Source organism: Schistosoma haematobium, chromosome 1 (assembly GCF_000699445.3).
Source record: "Schistosoma haematobium chromosome 1, whole genome shotgun sequence".
NCBI lineage: Eukaryota > Metazoa > Platyhelminthes > Trematoda > Strigeidida > Schistosomatidae > Schistosoma > Schistosoma haematobium.
In genome coordinates, this window is record NC_067196.1 from 5,095,885 (window position 1) to 5,116,286 (window position 20,402).

The following is a 20,402-nucleotide window of genomic DNA, read 5'->3' on the forward strand; positions in this document are numbered from 1 at the left end:
ACTATTTGGGACTCATCAGTTGGATGTACTTGTACCTCAGAGTTGATGTTCACTCTGGGACTCAAACCCAGTAGCGTTCGATTCAAACGCCATCACTTTATCCACTTAGCAACTGAGTCCTGATAGCCACCTGTTTGTGTATTGGGGTGAAGTTTAACTTCACTTGGTATTGTTTACTTGTATCTTCCCATCACCACCCAGTGATCAATCAATTGTGATTAAATCTCAGTCCTACAGCTGGTCGGTCGTGGTAACGTCTCTGACTGTGAAGCTGAGTGACACTGGATCGAATCCGCCAGGGAGCACCAGGTCCCTCAAGATTACAGGTACACCTTGCTGACGAGTGCCAAGTAGCACTAAACTCGGGTCCAGGGTTTCCTATCGACTACCCTCAACCACCATCTAATCTTAATATATAGTGCACTCAGTGTCGAGTCACCTAGACTGGTGGCCACATTCCAACATGGTCGATAGCATTCGATCTGCACTAAATAAGGACTTGACACACATGACATTGATCACCACCCAGTGAGCAATCAATTGTGACTATATGAAAACATCATGAAACATTTTAATCCACTGTTGGAATGTAACATCAGGTAACAGGTTCTGTTATCACCGGGGTGGTGTACAAAAATTTAAAGTACAACATATTGAATTCAGTTCCTGAAATTCATATGATTTTTCTTAGCAATAAAATCAATTCTGATCAATCTAATTTACTTTCGTATGCATTACCCTAAGTAAAAGATATAATTCAAAGAAAAAGGCATATTTCACCACTGAAAAATATCCCGACTCTCCAATTCTTCAATAAATCGATCAGGTAACCATGATAAATCATCATTATCAACATTTAAATTAGTAACGTTGGTATCTATCAAATTTGAGCAATTTTTATTATACGATAGTATATACTCATCTTGTTTCTGTCTCCATTCATCCATGAATATATTCCACCATGATTTGTTTAAATTCATTCTTATCATTTTATCATGATGTTCCATTCGAGCTAAACGTGTCAGTGGTTGAACTCGACAAGTGAATTGACTAAATGCATTAGTTATATCAGAATTTTCAATATGTTTATCAACTATTTCATTTAGTGCTGTTGTTTTCTTGAGTTTTATTCTATTTTTTAATTGTTTATCTTTTTCTCCTTTTTCTTCGTCAGTGAACTCATTCAACAGTAAATCGGCGTCGATCTTCATTCTTGTTAATGTCACTTGTCTAGTTTGACTCTAAAAAATGTTTATATACAAATAAGTAAGAAAATAAACATTAAAAAGCATAAACACATTTAAAAAATATCGAATTATGCATTAATCTCATGCAATTGATTGATGTTTAGGACTGCAATTGATCAGTTTCTTATTGGCATATGTGTATGCTGTGCGCAATGGTGTTTAAGGCGAACGGTACTTAATTCGAGTCCCAGAGTGAACATCAACTCTGAGGTGCAGGTACATCCGGCTAACGAGTCCCAAATAGGATGAAACTCGCGTCCTGGATTTCAATTCTAGCCACTATCCGTCTTTGCACATAAGATAAATGATGTGGTAAGTTTAGAGGTAATAGAGGGTTTACATAAGATTCATGGAATTAAAAAACTGGTAAGATGGGTTACGTAATAATCAAATAGGATGTGAAGAGTTCACATAATTAAAGAGAACCAAGTGAGTGGAAATGTATGGGTGAAGGGTTGGTTTAAGAATTCGGTAGTGAAAGAGAAATATAATAAACTAAACATTAACAAAATAAAATTAATGACCAAAAAATTGAATTATCAGGGTAGTAATAGGTTTATTACTGTCTCTTTTTGAATATAAAGATTCGGTTTGAGTTATTTTTATCGCGATTGCTTCAGCAACGGCAAATAATGTGTGACGCGGAATTCTCTGGGACGACATTCGTAGAACATGTCCAAGCCACCGAAGTCGGTGTTTCAAGATGGTGACACCAATTGCATTATCGTCTCTGTGACCGAACACACGATACCGAACCTCTGCATTACTAACATGGTGTTGCCACTGGATGTGAGCAATCCTTCGGAGACAACGATGATCAAACACAGAGAGTCGTCTAACATCTTCAACTCGGAGGCCAGGTTTCATAAGCATAGAGTAGAAATGCTCTCACCGACGCGTTGTAGATCCGAAGTTTTACAGCCAGACTAACATCACGAAGGTGCCAAAGACGGTTCAGATTGGCATAGGCCGCTCTGGCTTTCACTATACGTGCATTGATCTCATCATTCACTCCACAATCAGCACTTATGCAGCTACCTAGATACACGAACTTCTCGACTACTTCTATCTGCTCACCATCCAGGATGAGTACAGGATTAGAATCGTGCCAGTCTTGTAGAAGCACTTTGCACTTCGAAGGTGCAAAGCAAATACCGTACCTACGTACATTGATTGCCAACTGATTAAGTGCGGATGAAGAATAAGAATAATGTAGCGTAATCCAAACTGTTGTAATTGAATAATTGAAATGATAGGACATTACTGTTGTTGTTGATAATTGTGATTAGTAAACTTAATCAAACTCATTATTCAAGTAAATACTGTACTGGGTATATATAAACCAATATCCAAAAATTAGTTGCCTTAATAAATGAACCACTGTTTGAATGATTATTTCGCAAAAGTATTCAAAATGTTGAGATAAGTAGTCATTTGAAGTCAACATCACTAGTTATGTATTACTGAAAAATTAAAAGTAAAATAAATGCATTCGTAAAAACGAGTGTTTCAAAATGAATTAAGAGGGAAACGAATAAGCGAAGATGGATAATGGTTAGCAGTGGAATCCAGGTTACGTGTAACGGGGAAAGTTACGTCACTAGGAAAGTGAAGGTTTCGATCAGTCAGTAAGCATTACCGAGAATGAAACACTTCAGGCAATATCGAGACAGTACTTACAGAATGCACATATGCCAATAAGAGATTGATCAATTGCAGTCCTAAATAACAATTGGAAGATACAAGTAAAACAATACCAAGTGAATTCAAATTCACCCCATTGCACAAGCAAGTGGCTATCAGGACTCAGTAGCTGAGAGGATGAGGCGATGGCGTTTGAAGCGAATGCTACTGGGTTCGAGTCACACAGTGAACATCAACTCTCTCAGATGCAGGTACATCCAACTGACGAGTCCCAAATAGAACGAAACGCGCGTCAAACTGCATTCCACTGCTAGCCACTATCCATCACTGCTTACAAATAGCTTGTGGATTAAGGTAATATCGAGGCATACGCACAGTATGCACATATGCCAATAACAGACTGATCAATTGCAGTGTTAAACCTCAATGGGAAGATACAAGCCAAACAATACCAAGTTAGGGAAAGGGATAGTCTGAAAAAATAAAAAATTATTATATTTCACTAAATTTTTGATCGAACTAAATGAATTTGAATCTGTAATTTAATGACTGGAAGTGAATACCAATAATTAATCAAATAAAGCATATTTTCCTAGAGATATTTATCGTATTTATCAATTGAATATTTTATATAGTTATCCCTTAAATCTTTTCACCAGAACGTTATATTTTAAAGAGTGGCACCAATGTAATATATGTGATGATTATGTCAAAAATCATTAAATTTGTATAGACAGTGTACATGATTATGTAACGATATTTTCTTTAAATTTGTCATATTTAATCTGACATGCAAGTGATTTCTGGTGCTGAGTGTTATATAGGAGATCCAAATCAGTCAGTCAGTAACAACGTAGAACTTCGTACGTACGTACGTACATCAGTTCAAGTTGCCATACCACATTAACACAGAGATGTAGTTGTCGATTCAAATCCCGTAGTGGTAGAGGTAATAAGAGTATAAGCAGTAAACGGGAAGATTGTGGTTTGAAGATGTTACTCAAGGTGTATAATTCAGTGAAGTAAATTTGGAAAGAGAAAAAAGAGGCAAGGAGGAATCAGGAGATTAGAATTTGGGAGAACACAAGAAGTGGATGCACCTGCACCATTGTAAACGATTTTGAACCATGTCATTCAAGGTCTCTAACCATCGGTTGCTATCATCTCGCGGTCCCCAACCAGGTAGTCTACATCTACCAACATGGCTCAGTCCACTTAACAGTGACTTCATGGATTTGTGCCATGTTTTGGTCTGGCCACCCCTATGATCCAATACTAGTAACCTACGAATATCTTCTACTCTTACCGGCCATGTTTCACTGCTATAAAGTAGGACAGAACGAACTGCTGAGCAGTAAACCTATCCTTCGGTTGGTAGATGGATATCTCGCCTACGCCATAAATGACGCAATTTGGCGGAAGCTAGTCGAGCATTCTATATTCGTGCTGAGATTTCGTCACACACCAGACCAAAAGGGCTGATGAGACTTCCAAGATAAGTGAAGCGGTCGACACGCTCAACTACTTCACTCCCTATCATTAGTTCAGGTGTCGATGCCACCCAACCCTGAAGTAACATTTTGCATTTCGAGGAGGAGAATCGCATCCAAATAACATTTAGGTTATTTCATAGTCTTGTTAACATAATATTACTTAGTGGAAATTTTATTTATTTATTCTATGATCTGACTCCATTTATTTGCTGTTCATTAATATTGCTAATCTACAATCTCAGAGGTTCTTTCGTTTCTATACAGACCGAAACATTCATTACGTATTTTAACAAGATGAATAGTGTTCTACTTGTTTTATCAGTAACCTACGTAATTGGTTCTAATTAGTCATTGGCCAGTGGAAAACATTGTGTTTTATAGTTACACTGTCGATCAAATAGTTTAACACGATAACCTTTGAAAATGTTGGATTTAAATTTCCGACGGAATCCATAAATCATCTTAACTTTAACAGTATGTTCTTCAGATGAATAATGACATCAATAAACTCTAATTCTAAGCTTTTCTATCTAAACATGAATGTAAGAACATTGACGATTCAGTATTATAATGTACATAGTCATTTATTACTTAATATCTCACCATAACTTGCAAATATTCTTGTCGATTTAAGTAGATAAACTTCACTTCATGTGAATAAAAATACTAGAAAAACAATATTGAACAAGTGAATCTTACTTTAATACTGTTTACTCGATAATTACGACGATACTGATCAATTTTGACTTGAGTCTCTTTATGGACATCTTCTAATTGATTGATTGGTCTCATACTTTGCTGATGTGTTTCACACCATTTTTGATGTTCCTGAGTGGTTTTAAGAAATCAAACATTACGGTTTAGTAAAATTCTGTTAAATAGTTCAATGTTAGACGGTTTTCACGTAGACCTTCTCGGTGAATATCAGCTTTCTGATACTATTCAACTCGGAAATCCCCAAACTTTAATGGAAAATATCAGTTCATGACGAAAAATATCTTAAGACCTAATTAACCATCTAGCTAAGAAATAAAGCATAAACAGATAGTATTGGAACTGGCTTGAATTTTTTATATGAACGATAATATCATACTAATTAGCTTCGATTTCGAGAAAAATTAAACTCGACTTGCTATTTAAAAAGTCAAATCAACTAATAAAAAGAGTGATTTAAACACCACCTTATCATGTAGCCTGTCAGTTAATCTTTTCACATGGAACAGTATACATTGACCTTAAATGACGTAATTCACAACAATTGTCCAAACCAACGTCTCATCATAACTTTACAAGGATTAAGAGAGAGTATTTAAAAAATTTCATAATGATCATCTAATTAAAACTGAGTTTTCAGTTAACTCAAAGAATCTAATCATGAATGGCCGTTAACAACCTAGCAATTCCATGGGAAAACATAAATAAGACATGGGTTATTCAGCAAACCCTGGTACTACCTTTCAAGTAGCAATTAACAGCAGACTTCTATATTACACAGAAGCAACGAGTCGTCTTAAACCCAGCTTATGTATACAAAAAACTTGTTTCATCCGGCGCTGCCGTGTTGACCAATTCACTGCTGCACTACCCATCCTTTAATGTCTTGGTTTCGTTTGCATGACCTCACTTTTATTTAACCACAACATTCACATTTTTTACTCTTGTCCCATTTTTCAATATTAATTTATGGTTATTAAAACTAGTCTAATAATTTTAACATTATTCAACAAAATATTTGACTCCTTACCAATTTAGACCAACTCCCTGATAGAATTAGATTGGCCTGGTTACGTGTAACTGGAAAAACCACGTCATCAGGGAAGTTAAGGTTCTGTTCAATCAGTAAACATTTGCGAGAATGAAATACTAAAAAATCTATTTATATACCACAGAGAGAAATCTTAAGATTCGATGGTACACCAGTAAATTATTGTAATTTAATTCGAAAAGTGAATCGACGATGAAAATGTTGGATTTAGAGCTAAATTGAATTATGTAATCCAGTATTGTGACGGAGAAGCAAAAGGTGCTATCTTTCATAGTACCTTGATAGAATTAGAGATAGATTATCGTCAAACACTAAAGCTTCCAGAGGAACCGTTTGGTCGAATGCATGTCTCAGTATGCACATTTACTGACAACCTGTTAAATTTTCCTAATACAAGAAGGGACCAATCACATGATTTGAAAAGATAATCTAGAGTAATGCAAGCATGTGGTTTGACTATCGGATAGATGAATTACGTTTCTGGTTTAAACTCTTCCAGAACTGTTTAAACTATAATTTCCAAATTACCAACGCACGTTCAACAAGACTGGCTAAAGGTAGCTTATGGGATTATTAAAGGAGATTGAGAGCCTCTGTTTGGCGATCTTATTGAGTTTGTTAAGAAACAAGCTGATATGTCTAATAAATAGATATGGTCTACTTGTTAGCCGAAGTAGTAATAGGGATAATAGAGATGTCGGTGTTGCAAAAGGGAAACTTAGTGCAAATTACAGTACAACAAGCATAGTCTATGCAAGTTTTAGTAATGACAATGTCCCCTTACATGACAGATATGGTTACGGTAGTTCACAAGGTCTGACAGCGAAGAATGCTGACAAAGGACATGGTGGTCGTTTTGGGGAGATTGATAATTTCTATCGACAGGGCTAAATTAACTTGAGTTGAACATCCCCCACTTAAGATTCATTTATTCCTTCACCGGTTAATACTTTTGCCATTTTTATGTAACAATCGATCATGAAATTGTACCAGTTATGTGACCATGACTAGTTCTTGTTACTGATTCGTTTTTGTCCCTGCTACTGTTCTGTATGAGTGTGTTGATTGTTCTCTTTGTAACCGGCTACTATTTAGAATTTTTCTACTAATTGTATTAATTCATATTTTAATAACAGGATACAATTGTTGGGTATGTACATAATTACTTGTTTTGACTACAGTCGTGCTGTGACATTGTGAACGACAGTGTATGGACCTATTCAAGAAATTCATTTGTAGCTAATTACTCCCTACAGTTTTATCGGGTGAAATCAATGGTAGAGTAATAGGTTCGTAATTTGAAAGGGAAAATCGACTGTATTGTGCAGAGTTACACACTACATTCGTAAAATCAGGAAACAATACATTATTAACACCATTAGCATATCATCCTTGAGTTGCCCCTTACAAACCCCATCATCCTTTCATTTCTTTTTATCTCGTTTTACTTTTTAGCTAGTAAGAATTCTACTTCCGATTCCTGCCACATACTACTACTTATATCTAATGTATGTCACCACCAGGTGGTGATCCGAAGCTATGTCAGCTCCTCTGTTGGTTCTCATGTCTTTCACTGACCTTCTAAACATCTTGGTGATGCAAATGTGATCGATCTGGTTTTCTATGGTATGACACGGTGAGACCCATGTAGCCTTGTGTATGAGTTTGCGGGGTAATATCGTGCCGCCTATAACCATTTTGTTGAATGCACATAGATTTGCAAATGTGTTACTATTCTCGTTCCTTTATCCCAGTAAGCCCATGTCGTCCCATGATATCTTCATAACCGTTGTTGTCCATTTCGACTTTAGCATTTAGATCTCCCATCAGAATTGTTTGGTTCTTTCCTGAGCACTTATCTAAAATCGACTGGAGCCTCTCAAAAAATTGATCTTTATCGTTATCGTTGCTATCATTGGTGGGTGCATAACAATGGATAACATTCATTGTGATTCCTTCATTTTTTTGTTTTGAAGAATTTTTTGATGATCCTGGATCCATGAGATTCCCATCCTACAAGTGCTTAACGTACTTCTTTGGATGGCATCAGAATAACTTCCTGAGTGTGTGCAGAATTTTCTTCTTTGTGACACGAGCACGGCAGTATCTCTCCCGAATCTATCCTTTTCCGTTCAGCTTTGGTCCAATGGGTTTCACTTATTCCGAGTACCACCAAGTTGTATCTCTTCGTTGATCCTCTTGGTGAACCACATTGTCCGAGCATTCAATGTACCTATATTAATTATTGCTCTGGTCGTTAGAAAAGAAATCGGTCTCGCGATTTCCGAAAAATCACAGCTTTTACCATGAGACGTCCTAATTCTCCCTTCAAATCCCAGGGTAGGATTTAAATGGTTTAATTTGTTCATTTTGGTTTGCGTTTTTTTTAGCAAGGTTGTTTTTTACGGCATGGGGATGCTGACCTTATGCCCGACACTCCTCCTTTGTTAGGGCTTCGAACCGGCAGTAGCCCTCGAAGAGTTACAGGCAGAGTTGATTATGAAATTAGCATAATAATAGAAACATCAATCATAAAAGTATGAATCAATCGATTATTTATTTAAAATGATTTTCCATAAGAATAAGAATTGGAAAAATAAAACATTTAGTTTAATAATCTGTAAGTTCATATCAGTAAAGCTGAATGCATGAAGTTCATTAAATAGCAAGAAAAAAGTGAAGGACGGTACAAGAATTCTTTGAATTAGATTTATTTAAGTGGATCATTAAGGCCTGTGTTGTGTACAAATCAACATCTTGTAGCTTAGAACAAGTTGGATGAGAAAAAAGTCAGTTTATTTTAACTCTGGAAATCAAGTGTTTGACTAAAGGATAAATGTCCATTCCTGTTTTTGAACATCATCGTTCATAACTTAACAAAGGAAGAGATGTTCTATTTTCTCATACTTACTCGATACATCCAAATATAACATTTAAAGTTATTACATTTATATTATGATGAACCATTTTTAAATACCTCTGAAAACTATTCCAACTGTTTTCTAATAGGGCAAATCGTCACTGGTCAACTAGTGAAAAACAATATAGAATTTGATAAACTTGTAGATTGAGTCAAATTGTCACATATCAGTGCATCAGTGCATCGAACAATAATTAATAAAATGTGTTAGAATTTAAACTCGTAAAGCCCCCAAATGTCCAGGGGTATGGCCGAGAGTGGGGTAGGCCCGCCCTCCATCTCGAAATGCTCTCACACGGCCACGCGTATACAGCCTCTGACAGGGAAGTCCTACTCACCGCGGGGTGTTGTTTACGAAAATGAGAGGACAGAAAGCGAATGTCCGGCGATTTAACCGAATCCCAAACCAAATCAATGGTGCACATGGGCTCCAGTATCCTGAGGGAACAAATGGCATATGAACCAATCGTTGGTCACCGGCTACCATGGGACTGCATCTTCTCACAATGCTCCACTGCCTTGTGGATCAGACCTTCAGGTCAAACGCTCAGGGTGTGGCCCCCCAAGAAAATCACCTGATTCGGTCTGGGCACCCGGGCAGTATCACAGCCCACACACACACAAATATGGTGTGGCGCATATATATTTGGTGCCCTCTTTTACCAATATTTATGTGTTGAAATAAATAAATAAATGAATAAATGGAAAATATATTAAGTAGTTGAAATGATACTTACTTTGAGAACTTTCTTCATAGTGATTTCCAACTTTTTATTATTAATTAAGTTATTCTCTATTGAATCTATGTTAGATACACCTTTTCCAGACGATGCACATTCTATACGTGATAAATATTTACGAAAATTCAATTGAATTATTCTAGCAGCTTTATCACGTTTTAAATAATCTCGTTGATTTTTCAAATATTTTCGTACATAGTAACCACGATAATATCGTTGAATAGATATAGCAGCTAATTCACGTTCTTTATTCCATTCATTTTCAACTAAACAACCAGGTAAACTTGACCATAATTTAATTTCTGTTTCTAACTTCTCACAATAACGTTTATGACGATTTTTTGTGATCATAATCTGAGATTCTTTTTCAAGTTGAATTTGTTGCTCATTTTCTAATTTTTTCAATTGACGTTCTCTAAAATGTCGCTTGTGTAATGGTAGAATAAGTTGAAGGATTTCAGAGAAAATTCTTGTTTAGTGTAAGGATAAAAGAATTTAAACTTAAAGTATTGATATGAAATTTCATTATCAAAATGTAGTTAATTGTCAATGTAAACTTGTCAAATATAATTTTAATAGTTAAGATCATGAGTAAATTGAAACTAGACAACTATGGAAAACTTGGAAGCACTGGATGGCTGTTTCGCCCTACTGTGCGACTCCTCAGCAGTGTGTATCCACGATCCCGCCTCGTGAGATTCGAACCCAGGATCTATCAGTTTCGTGCGCGAGCGCTTAACCATTAGACCACTGAGCCGGCATCCAACTGACAATGGTGGACGGTGGTGCAACTTTGTGGATTAGTTGAAGTTAGACATTAACACCGTTGGATGCCAGCCGGCCCAGTGATCTAGAGGTTAGGCGTTCGTGCGCGAGACTGATAGGTCATGGATTTGAATCTCGCGAGGTGGGATCGTGGATACGTACTGCTGAGGAGTCCCATAGCAGGATAAAACGGCCGTTCAGTGCTTTTAGGTTTTCCATGGTATTCTAGATTCAATTGGCTTATGAATTCAACTATTCAAAAATTCAGGATTATTTTAGGATCAACAGAACAAAGGCTAAAGGATATTACGTACATTGACTCGTAGCTGGTTAAAAATAGTCCATAATTAAGAACTTAATCGATATGTTGATCATATTTTATTAATTTGTGTACACGTTATAACTATAAATGTAAGGCAACTATCGCATATGAGGTTATCCAATCTTCTATGTCTTTTATGACCATATCATTTACAGCGTATTTCAATTAGCCGGATGAATAAAGAAAATAAAAAGAAAGTTAGAGTTTGAAATGAAATTCTCAATGAAAATAATACGCTAAATATGTGGCACTTATCCATGAAATAAACTGAAAACTGTCCAAAAGTCCTTAATATTGTACGTATATTAAGCATTAAAGGATGGATGAATTGTGAATTCATGAACAAGTATGTATACAACTTGTAAGGTTATACCTATCTTAACTCACCAACCAATCGTGACTTTACTCGATACATCATTATTAAAATCAAATAGCAAAATAGCACATATCCCAATTTGAGAATGAATAAAAGTCGTGTTATATTTAAAAGCTTAGTTTCTTATTATACCACGTATAACTTGAGCACTCGAACGCTAGAACCCTCTATAAGTCGCAAATGAGAGAACAAAACACAAGTGAAAGGAATGCTATTCCAAACAGTGTCATCTATAGTACAAAACTGTCAGATATTTATGGTTTTTAGTAATAACGAAATCATCATTATAGTCCTTCAATCTGCATACAAGGGGTTATCAGCATTTATCTAATAGGAGAGCTACACGTAGGGATTCTGGAATATTCTTCTAAAAGATGATTGGATGGAATATCTTTGGCTCTTTCTGAACTTGTTAGCTCTTCCTCGAGTTCATTCGTGAACTGTCCTCGCAAGTCGAAAATTAAATTTCTTATGATTATCGCAATAAATAAATAAAAGTATAAATATTACTACCTGTAAAATTCCAATGCTTTCATTCATACGTTTTATTTTCATTCTATCAGAGTAACCTCTCCAATTTGACTGGATAATAATCGCTGCTTGTTTTACATTCATATTCTTATTTTCAAGTGTTTTCTTTCTATTGATTATCATTTCTGGCTTTTCTTCTTTCGTTGTAGGAATTTGCGATTCATTGATTAGATTAATTTGTTGTTTTAACGGTTGTCTACAAGCTGCATTCTTATCCAGTATTGTTTGTGTAGTTTCCATGCTGATATTTTTACTAACCAATCCATTTGATTTATTAGTAAATTGATTCAACCATTTCATTATTAACAATTGTATACCATGATAACGTTTTGCAATAGTTTTGGATAATTCTGGTATTTTAATTAATAATACAATAAGAGATCTGGAAAAGTTAAAGAACAGTGTGTTACAATGGCCAGTTTATTTGATAACATACTGAAACAAATAAGATGGTTAAAGTGATCATTTACTCATAGAAACGATGCAAGAATTTAGAAGATAGAATCAATGGTCAACTGATTGAATATGGAAATAAGTAGTAGGCTGACAATTGGGCACAATTATAAAAAATATTGATTTATGATCTATGCTTCTTCTTCTCCTTCTCTGTGATAACTCTCCAATCGTATTTATATCAATGCATTCAGTAAGAGAGAAAATAGTAGACAAGTCTTGTTGAAGAGATTCTCTACTATTTCTCTGCAAGACAAAATATTGAGAAAGCAAATTAACATTTTATGAGGTTTATCAATCAATTTGGGAACAGCAAGGTCACTGTGACATATACGTGATGTTTTAGTTAGTAGCAAGAATATAAACCATGAAAATAGATAAAATATAAGGGGATTCCGAGCTTTTGTTCTGGAAAATTAAAGATATTATTTATGTACAAAATCTTCAAACAAAACTATGAGATACTTTTAAGTTGCCAAATGATTAGTCAACGGTGCAAATGAAGATTGATTACCATGGTGTCGTGAACAAGAACACAGATAGGGACAATCGAATGTATTTAAACACACAAATTACAGAACGTCTTAGTAAAATCTGAGGACCACACCACAGTGGATGTTAGTTTAAGTAACTCAAATCATAGATTACTCAAAATCGCAGATACCCCTCGTTAGTGAGAATTAACTAGTGGGAAACTTGGGTTGAGGAATTGTTACTAATAGTCATCAACCATTTATGACCAAATAACACTATCATTGATGCGAAAATATATTCAGTTAATATACTGTAACTGATAGTTACTTATCAGACCTAAAGTAGTTAATTGGTGATAGAAATGAATGTTATTGGAATATTTTTAAGCCTGAGCTTCTGTTTTTCGTACAAGATACTTAGAATTTCAATCACTACTTATAAAGTTTTGATGATACTTCTACCCATAGCACCAATTCTTATTTGATTAAATCATTTTATTTCCATTCATAGATGGTGGAAAATCTCGGGATAATAGTCTCATTTCTTTAATCCCTAACTAAACAAATCTAGTCAAGATTTTCAGTTTGCAGTTCATCACTTTTGCATAATCTAACCTGTTTAGTAAAATCAGCATATATCATGTTGAAAGATGTAATATTCAATGAATGAGATATTTTAATTTTAATAGATAGGAATAATGTAACTTTTTATTAATTATAATTTCTAAATTCATCATACTCAATGTTTTCAGCCTGTTCACTTCTGCTATTTAATTCATGAAATAAACAATTATCATTTAATCGTTGAAATCATGAGTTGATTGAAGCTAGACCACGATGGAAAACCTAGATGCGCTGAACAGCCGTTTCGTCCCAGTGTGGAACTCCTCAGTAGTGCTCATTCACTATCCCATCTCGCGAAATTCGAACCCAGCACCTATCAGTCTCGTGCGCGAATGCTTAACCTCTAGACCACTCAGCCGGTCGGGATCCAACTGTGTTAATGTCTAACTCCAACTAATCTACGAGATTGAGCGACACATCCACCATTGTCTTCAGTCATTTAATATCTCACAACAGACCCGGTTGAACTCCACTGTTTCTCACTAGAACTCCAGGAGATAGCTCTTGAAGCCAGTCACTAGTGAGCATGTTGATTAGTATGAGAAGGAGTTTTGTGGGTATTATAGTAATTTTATTAGTTGAGATCATGAGTGAATGGAAGCTAGACCACCATAGAGAACCTGGAAACACTGGACTGTCGTTTCGTCCTATTGTGTGACTCTTCAGCGGTGTGTATCCACGATCCCACCTCGTGAGAATTGAACTATTAGAATTACTATAATATCTACAAAACCTCTTTTGCTTCTTTGAAGTTTGAATTTTCATTTTGACGTACCGTTAACAAAGTAACAATTAGATACTGTAACATGATGAACATTTAAGTTCATATTTTTTGAAATGTTAAAAGTAAATAGAATTCAATGACTAAATAATAACTTATGTAATAGATTTTGAGAGAGACATTATGTGGATGTTAATGAAATCAGTACACTGTGGAGATCAAAGTAGGTAAAGTTCTGGAGAAAACGAAACTGATATACAGTCACCAGCAACACGATGGATGAACAGACGAAAATTTCAAAGTACCAAACAATGAATCGTAAATTTTTCCGGTGAAGTCTGATGTATAGATATAACATACTGGATAAATCTAATTCTGTTCTGGATATCATATAAGTTTTTATTCATGAAAGCGTTTAGTAAGAAATTGCTAGGTTACCTATAGCATATTGTTGATGTCGATTTGAAAAAAGAACAAGGGTAAGGGGACTGCGAGAATTAGGTAGGTCCTCAGTGATGAATTATTTCGTATGTTTTTTTAATATGTTAAATAAAAAGCTGGTTTGTAATGTCTTTTACATATTCCCAGATGCGAGTTATTTGTTCGTTCAGTCATTGTAGCTGCATATTTCAGTATCTATCAATCACAATTGGTTGACTATTAGTTTGATACTAGGCTTTTTACTAAAAACTGCTTGAGTTATACGCCTGGTTAGATTTATAAATTGAGATGGGCTATAGTTCACTCGTGTAATAACGTATATGACGAACCTAAATAATGGATGTTATTGTCACCATTCATCTAGCTTCTGGTTTTATGACGGGAGATTTAGAGACGTTGAAACTTGTCCGGTTTATCGTTAAGGTAGTAAATATTAGCTCCGAACTACTTGTATCAGTTGTCAGTCATTCATTCAAAACTAAGGAAATGTTACTTGCTAAACCATAAATCTATTTAGGTATCCATGACAAATTTCAAACGACATAGTTGCTTACTAGAAACTTAAACGTTGGAGATAAGGCCTAATTATTCGAAATGAGGAAGTTTAACTTAATAAGTCAAATTATTTTAATGTGACCACCAGAACATTTGTCAGCTACATCAAGTTATTCACCATCTTCCCGGCAATAAACAACGTAAATAAATGTGATCTTATCTCAAAGACCTAAACATTACGCTAAATTAGTTGACAGTATGATGATTTTAAATTAAACGTGTGTATACTAAGCAAAAACGTCCTAAAATTAATGACTATGAAAAACACTCGTTTTAACAACCACATAATTTTAAAAAGTGAAAGAAAGCTCCTAGGAACCTACATGTTATAATGGTTTTATGTCTCATAATGTCTTATAGTATGAAATTTATTTAGAGTTTGTTTCTACTTACATAGATAATACTAGTTGGCTCCTGTCAGTGCTAAGGTGTATTACAACCAAAGATATTAATACTAGAAACCTCTCAAAACTTTTTGTTGCACACAAAAGGCATTACAAAACAGTTATGTGTGGGCAAATTCATTAATTGTTTTGTACATGTGTCTTTAGTGAAGTTTTTATTAGATGTCTAAACGACAATATACAATATCACATATGTACAGACTTAAGAGACTTTAGTCTCACGTATGAATAACAACCAAAAGCTATCGAGTCACAACAGTAGTGTCAGTGGTTCATATGATGCTTATTTGGCTACCGGCACTGACTTTGGTTCTTTATTTGTTCTTCTTTTAGGTGTAATAGGTTTTGATAACATAACGTACGGCTCAAAATAGACGTGATATGCATCAGGTACTGAACTTAATAAGAGTTACATAGCATCTGATGAATGGATTTAAAGCTCACGATCTATACGTTTTTACCTGTATAAACGGCATAATTTTTCAGGCAATCTATCACAGTTTTTTTGTGGTGTCTTCTGCACACAAAACATTCAGATCTACATCCATGGTTTATGTCCAGTATTCATAAATGTTCAAAATGTAGTCATGAAACGTAAAAATAGTGAGTATTCACCTAATAAATGCCAACATATGCCGTAATAGGTTACTTCTAAGGTTTAGGCGAAATTATGTCTGAGTAGAATCATCAAGCATTAGTAATAAACGGGCCCATAGGAAAAAATTTAAGCTGTTAGAATAAGGTGATAGAATTTTCCTGTTTGTAACAAAACTATCTCGTAATAGGCATGGAGGTCATTCTCTTTTCGTAGACTATTTAAATTAAAGAAACCAAGAACCGGTAGAAAAAAGTTCAAAAGCTCAGGACATACCACATTCTACACGATCATAGATTAGTCTAAAGAGTAACCAACTCCTGGGACATACTACTAAAAGAAACTATCAGACCATTTGACTGATTAACTCAAAAACAAACTAGGTAAACAAAACCGCATGCCAAAATATTTAACATACGCCTTTGATTCCTTCCCCCCAGACTGAAAGATCCTATGTTAAATCTATTAGCATATACTTTCATAAGAAAGCTAGGTATTACTCATAATTTCACTGGTGACGGAATAAAATACTCTCAGTTAATTCAGCCTATTACTGTTCAATTACTCTCAAATTCTTATAACTCTGACTTTAAACGACTAATCTACTTAGTTTTCTGGGAATTCTCAAGGCTAAACAAAATACGTGGAGTGTCACATACAGTATATAGTTTTATAAGACGACAGAAACGCGTGACACAAATTACATTCGATTTGTAATTTATGAAGAGCATCAACAATGGATAGTGGCAATCAATAAATATATCATAACTCTACGTTTAATAAAAATATGAGTTGAGAGAGTGGTTCAGATGGTAATGGATGAAATAGAACAAGCCCTTGCTTAACGGATTTCCATATCTAGTAACAGTGAATCTTTGATGCTTCCATATAGGAACATAGGTATAATTAATGATAAAAAGAATAATATAAGTAAATCGTACTGAGATACTGTATTAAGTCCTTAAGAATATGTAAAGCTTGTTCTTAAAAGACTCCTGGGAAGTTGCTTGGACTACTTTAAACGACAGTGAATTCCAGGATTTTACCACCCTTAGAGGGTAGATGTGCCGACAGTCCGTTTCGTCATGTCGTGATTATAACTTTTAGGTACTGCTTTTAAAGCTTGTGTCAAGACTGAGCCAAAGAAAATATTTGAGAGGGTGCTCCGTATGTTAAAACGCACCAAAACGTCACCTCTTAGGCGTCTATACTCTTATGAGTAAAGATTTAATGACTTGAGAAGCTCTCCATAAGGTTTGAATTCGGGCACCGGAACTGAGAATAGGCGCGATACTCTCGCCTTTGGATACGTTCCAGTGTATTGCTATCCTTTTGGAATGAGTATAGAAACACTATTATTCCACACTCTAGATGGGGTCGAATAAAGTTGTTGAGGATCGAGTGGAGAGTTCTATCGTCAAACTGTTTCCCAGTGCGCTTCAACGTTACCAGATCTTTGTTTGCTTGAGAGATATTTTTGTTGCAGTTAGCATAAGACTTCAGATCATAAGGTACAAAACTACCAAATTACCTTCAACTCGAGATACCTCTAGGGCGGAGTCACCTAAGTTGTATGAGCAATCTGCAACATATCTCAGACAGACTACTTTACACTTTGATGTGTTGAAGGTAAGTCCATTGTTATCCTCACAACATTGAACTCCACTCAGATCCACTTGAAATGCCAGTATGTCCTCTTGGTTGCGTCTCTCTCTCTCTCCAAAGTTTCACATCGTCATCGAAAAGTAATAAGTCAAACGGTACTTGTTGTGGAAGACCGTTTATACAAACCAAGAAAAGAAGAGGTCCTGGTACTGAACCCTAAAGGATCCCACTATGACATTCTGTAGCCTGAGGAAAAGCGAAGTTTGTCCTGGCCCTAAAACGTTAATTATTTGGACATGAAGTCAGACAATCAATAAACGGTGACTTGATGCTTAATTGTTCGTGCTTATTGATAAGGCATACACGATTAACACTATCCAAAGCTTTTCAGAGGTCAGGGTATATGACATCAGCCCTCCCATCGTGATCAAGGGTGGTTGTCCATCTGTCCACCGCGGTCGACAGTTTGGTTATACAAAAGTGACCATGTTGCCGGGGGTTAAAAGAAGTTTATTAATAACAAGTAGTCACGTATACCATCGTATATCAGAGACTCCATGAGTTTTGAGGGCATTGAGTGGTGTTACCGGTCGACAACTTGAAAATTCGCTGCGTCCGATTCCTATGAAGCTTAGTGTAATGCAAACCAGCCTCCAATTGTTCGGTACCGTACCTGTACTTAACGAATGTGAGAACAATAGTCTAAGCCAAGACTGAATCCACTTTTCTCAGTTTACCAGAATGGTCAGGACCGGTAGAAATGTCTTTGATACGATGCCACCATTTCTGGCACATCAGATTAGTACTCAGGTTTACCTCCAAAAATCTTTTGAGTTATATATAGTTGCGTAAATGATTATTTCAAAATTGAATAAATGTGGACAGATTCCCTAAAAGTGTTATAAGATTCTGGGGAAAATTGGGTTTTTGTTCTATTCCCTCAAAAGGGACAAAATTTTCTCCAAAATGGGGAGATTAAAAAGTAAATATTTTGTGTATAAATACGCAGCAATACCATAAGCAACCAATAAAGTGGAAATAAAGGCGAACAAAGGGAAAATAAGAGGAAAATGTCATTTTTTCGCCTTCACGTCAGTTATTTAGGGAAAATGTCAAGTTTTCCACATTATGTGAAAAAGCAAACATTTTGGCGCGTTGTTCCACCATTTTCTCTTCATTTTTCAACGCATCTTCTTCTTTATTTCGCCTTTGTTTGCCTTCATATCCTCTTCATTGGTTGTTTGTCACTGAACAAGATAGAAACCAGACTTTTTATTAAAGTGAATAATTGTGTGATACTCAGCGCAACATGTTTCTTACACTCTTGAAAAACATTTTACCAAATGGTGAAATAGTGAAAATTGTAGAATTTTGAAACTTCGCAGCTTTTATGTAACCAAGCGCTGGTTCATTGTACAATAACTGATATCATGTCACGAGCCTCCATAAATCGATTGCTTTATTTGCGTTCGCTTCTTATTGCTTCAGCACGACTCCAGGCATTCGGTGATGCCCAATAAGTAGTAGTCTAGTCACTCAGTTGCGCTAGTTTTATTCAGGTTTGTAGTAGATATTTGTGGGTTTTCCATCTTATAGTTTGAGTGAGTTTGTCTTAGAGCGGCAGGGTTTCTGGGTACAATCAGTTACTACACTACCAGTAAGGAGGTTGGCTGGTTGCTTGAACCATGTAAAGTAGTCAAGTGAATATTCAGGTTCTAAGAGAAGAAGATTGTTGCAATAAATAAATATACACGTTAATTGGTCGGTCGTCGAAACAGTGTAAGAAGGCAAGGGGGTAAGAATTAGAATAAAAACGGAGACGTTGATATGAGAGATAGGAATTAGTTACTGATAAGTAATAACGATAATATTAGGTAAATTATGAGACATTCAACAGGCACAGCTGGTTCAAAAGGAAGATATCGATGCATGGGTGGGTACGTGTTTCTCAAGTCTCCTCTTGAAGCTATGAATTGAGGAGGCTGTAGTTATTATCTGAGGCAGTATTCCAAATAGAAGCAAGTTGTCGTCGTACAAAGTAAACAGTCACGATTGTAAACTTGTGAAACTACTCTGTATCTTTGATGCTGTCGAAAGCTTTGTTAATGCGATGATAAGATCAGGTTTATCAAAACCATGAGATATATTTTCTCAATACATTTTAAGCAACCTGATCACTTATATGCATCATATATGGAGAAACAGAACCAGACAGTTTGGAATTTAAGAGGAGGGAAAAATAATAATTAAATACACAGTGTGAAAATCACGCTAAGTATCAAATCGCTATTACCAAAGTACATCAAAAGTAATAAAAGATTGCTTTTGAACATATAATGGAGGTTTCAGTTTGCTCATAATCAAGCCCTCAACAAACCTTAGTATACCTTCTTGTAACTTGCATCAGACTATAATAGAAAAACTTGATATCAACCTCATGACTGGTCTTAACCAAATGTTTCTCGATGGAAGAAGATATTCATCTACCTTGTGATCTTATTCGACCGCTAAAAGTCATTTTCTCTCGTAGCCATTTAGTTATGAATTTACCTAACCTTACTTACAATTCACGGTCCACCTTGCTGTATGTATTCCCGCATACACATGTAAATTGATGTACGCAGTAAGACGATACAAATATGTGCACGCTGTCTGGGTTTTTGGCGAAACAGGAACCTTGGCTTTCCGATAGTGACCATTTAGGTTGGTTACAGTGTCTCATAACTAA

General features: G+C 35.6%; 1 protein-coding gene across 2 annotated transcripts; it reads right to left on the minus strand.

Moving 5' to 3' along the window:
- Window positions 1-564: 564 nt before the first annotated feature.
- Window positions 565-19,068, minus strand: IQCB1_1 (IQ calmodulin-binding motif; the record flags this gene model as incomplete). 2 transcript variants are annotated; one of them, XM_051218352.1, is made up of 5 exons in its annotated part: window positions 18,995-19,068; window positions 11,786-12,185; window positions 9,807-10,235; window positions 5,084-5,212; window positions 777-1,241 (listed from the first exon to the last, which is right to left on the minus strand). In XM_051218352.1, the coding sequence occupies exons 2-5, from the start codon at window positions 12,101-12,103 to the stop codon at window positions 777-779; spliced, it is 1,341 nt and encodes a 446-aa protein (XP_051072972.1). In that variant the 5' UTR covers window positions 12,104-12,185; window positions 18,995-19,068. The 2 variants fall into 2 exon arrangements, with proteins under 2 accessions (XP_051072971.1, XP_051072972.1); XM_051218353.1 differs by lacking the exon at window positions 5,084-5,212 and having other exon boundaries at window positions 565-1,241.
- Window positions 19,069-20,402: the final 1,334 nt, after the last annotated feature.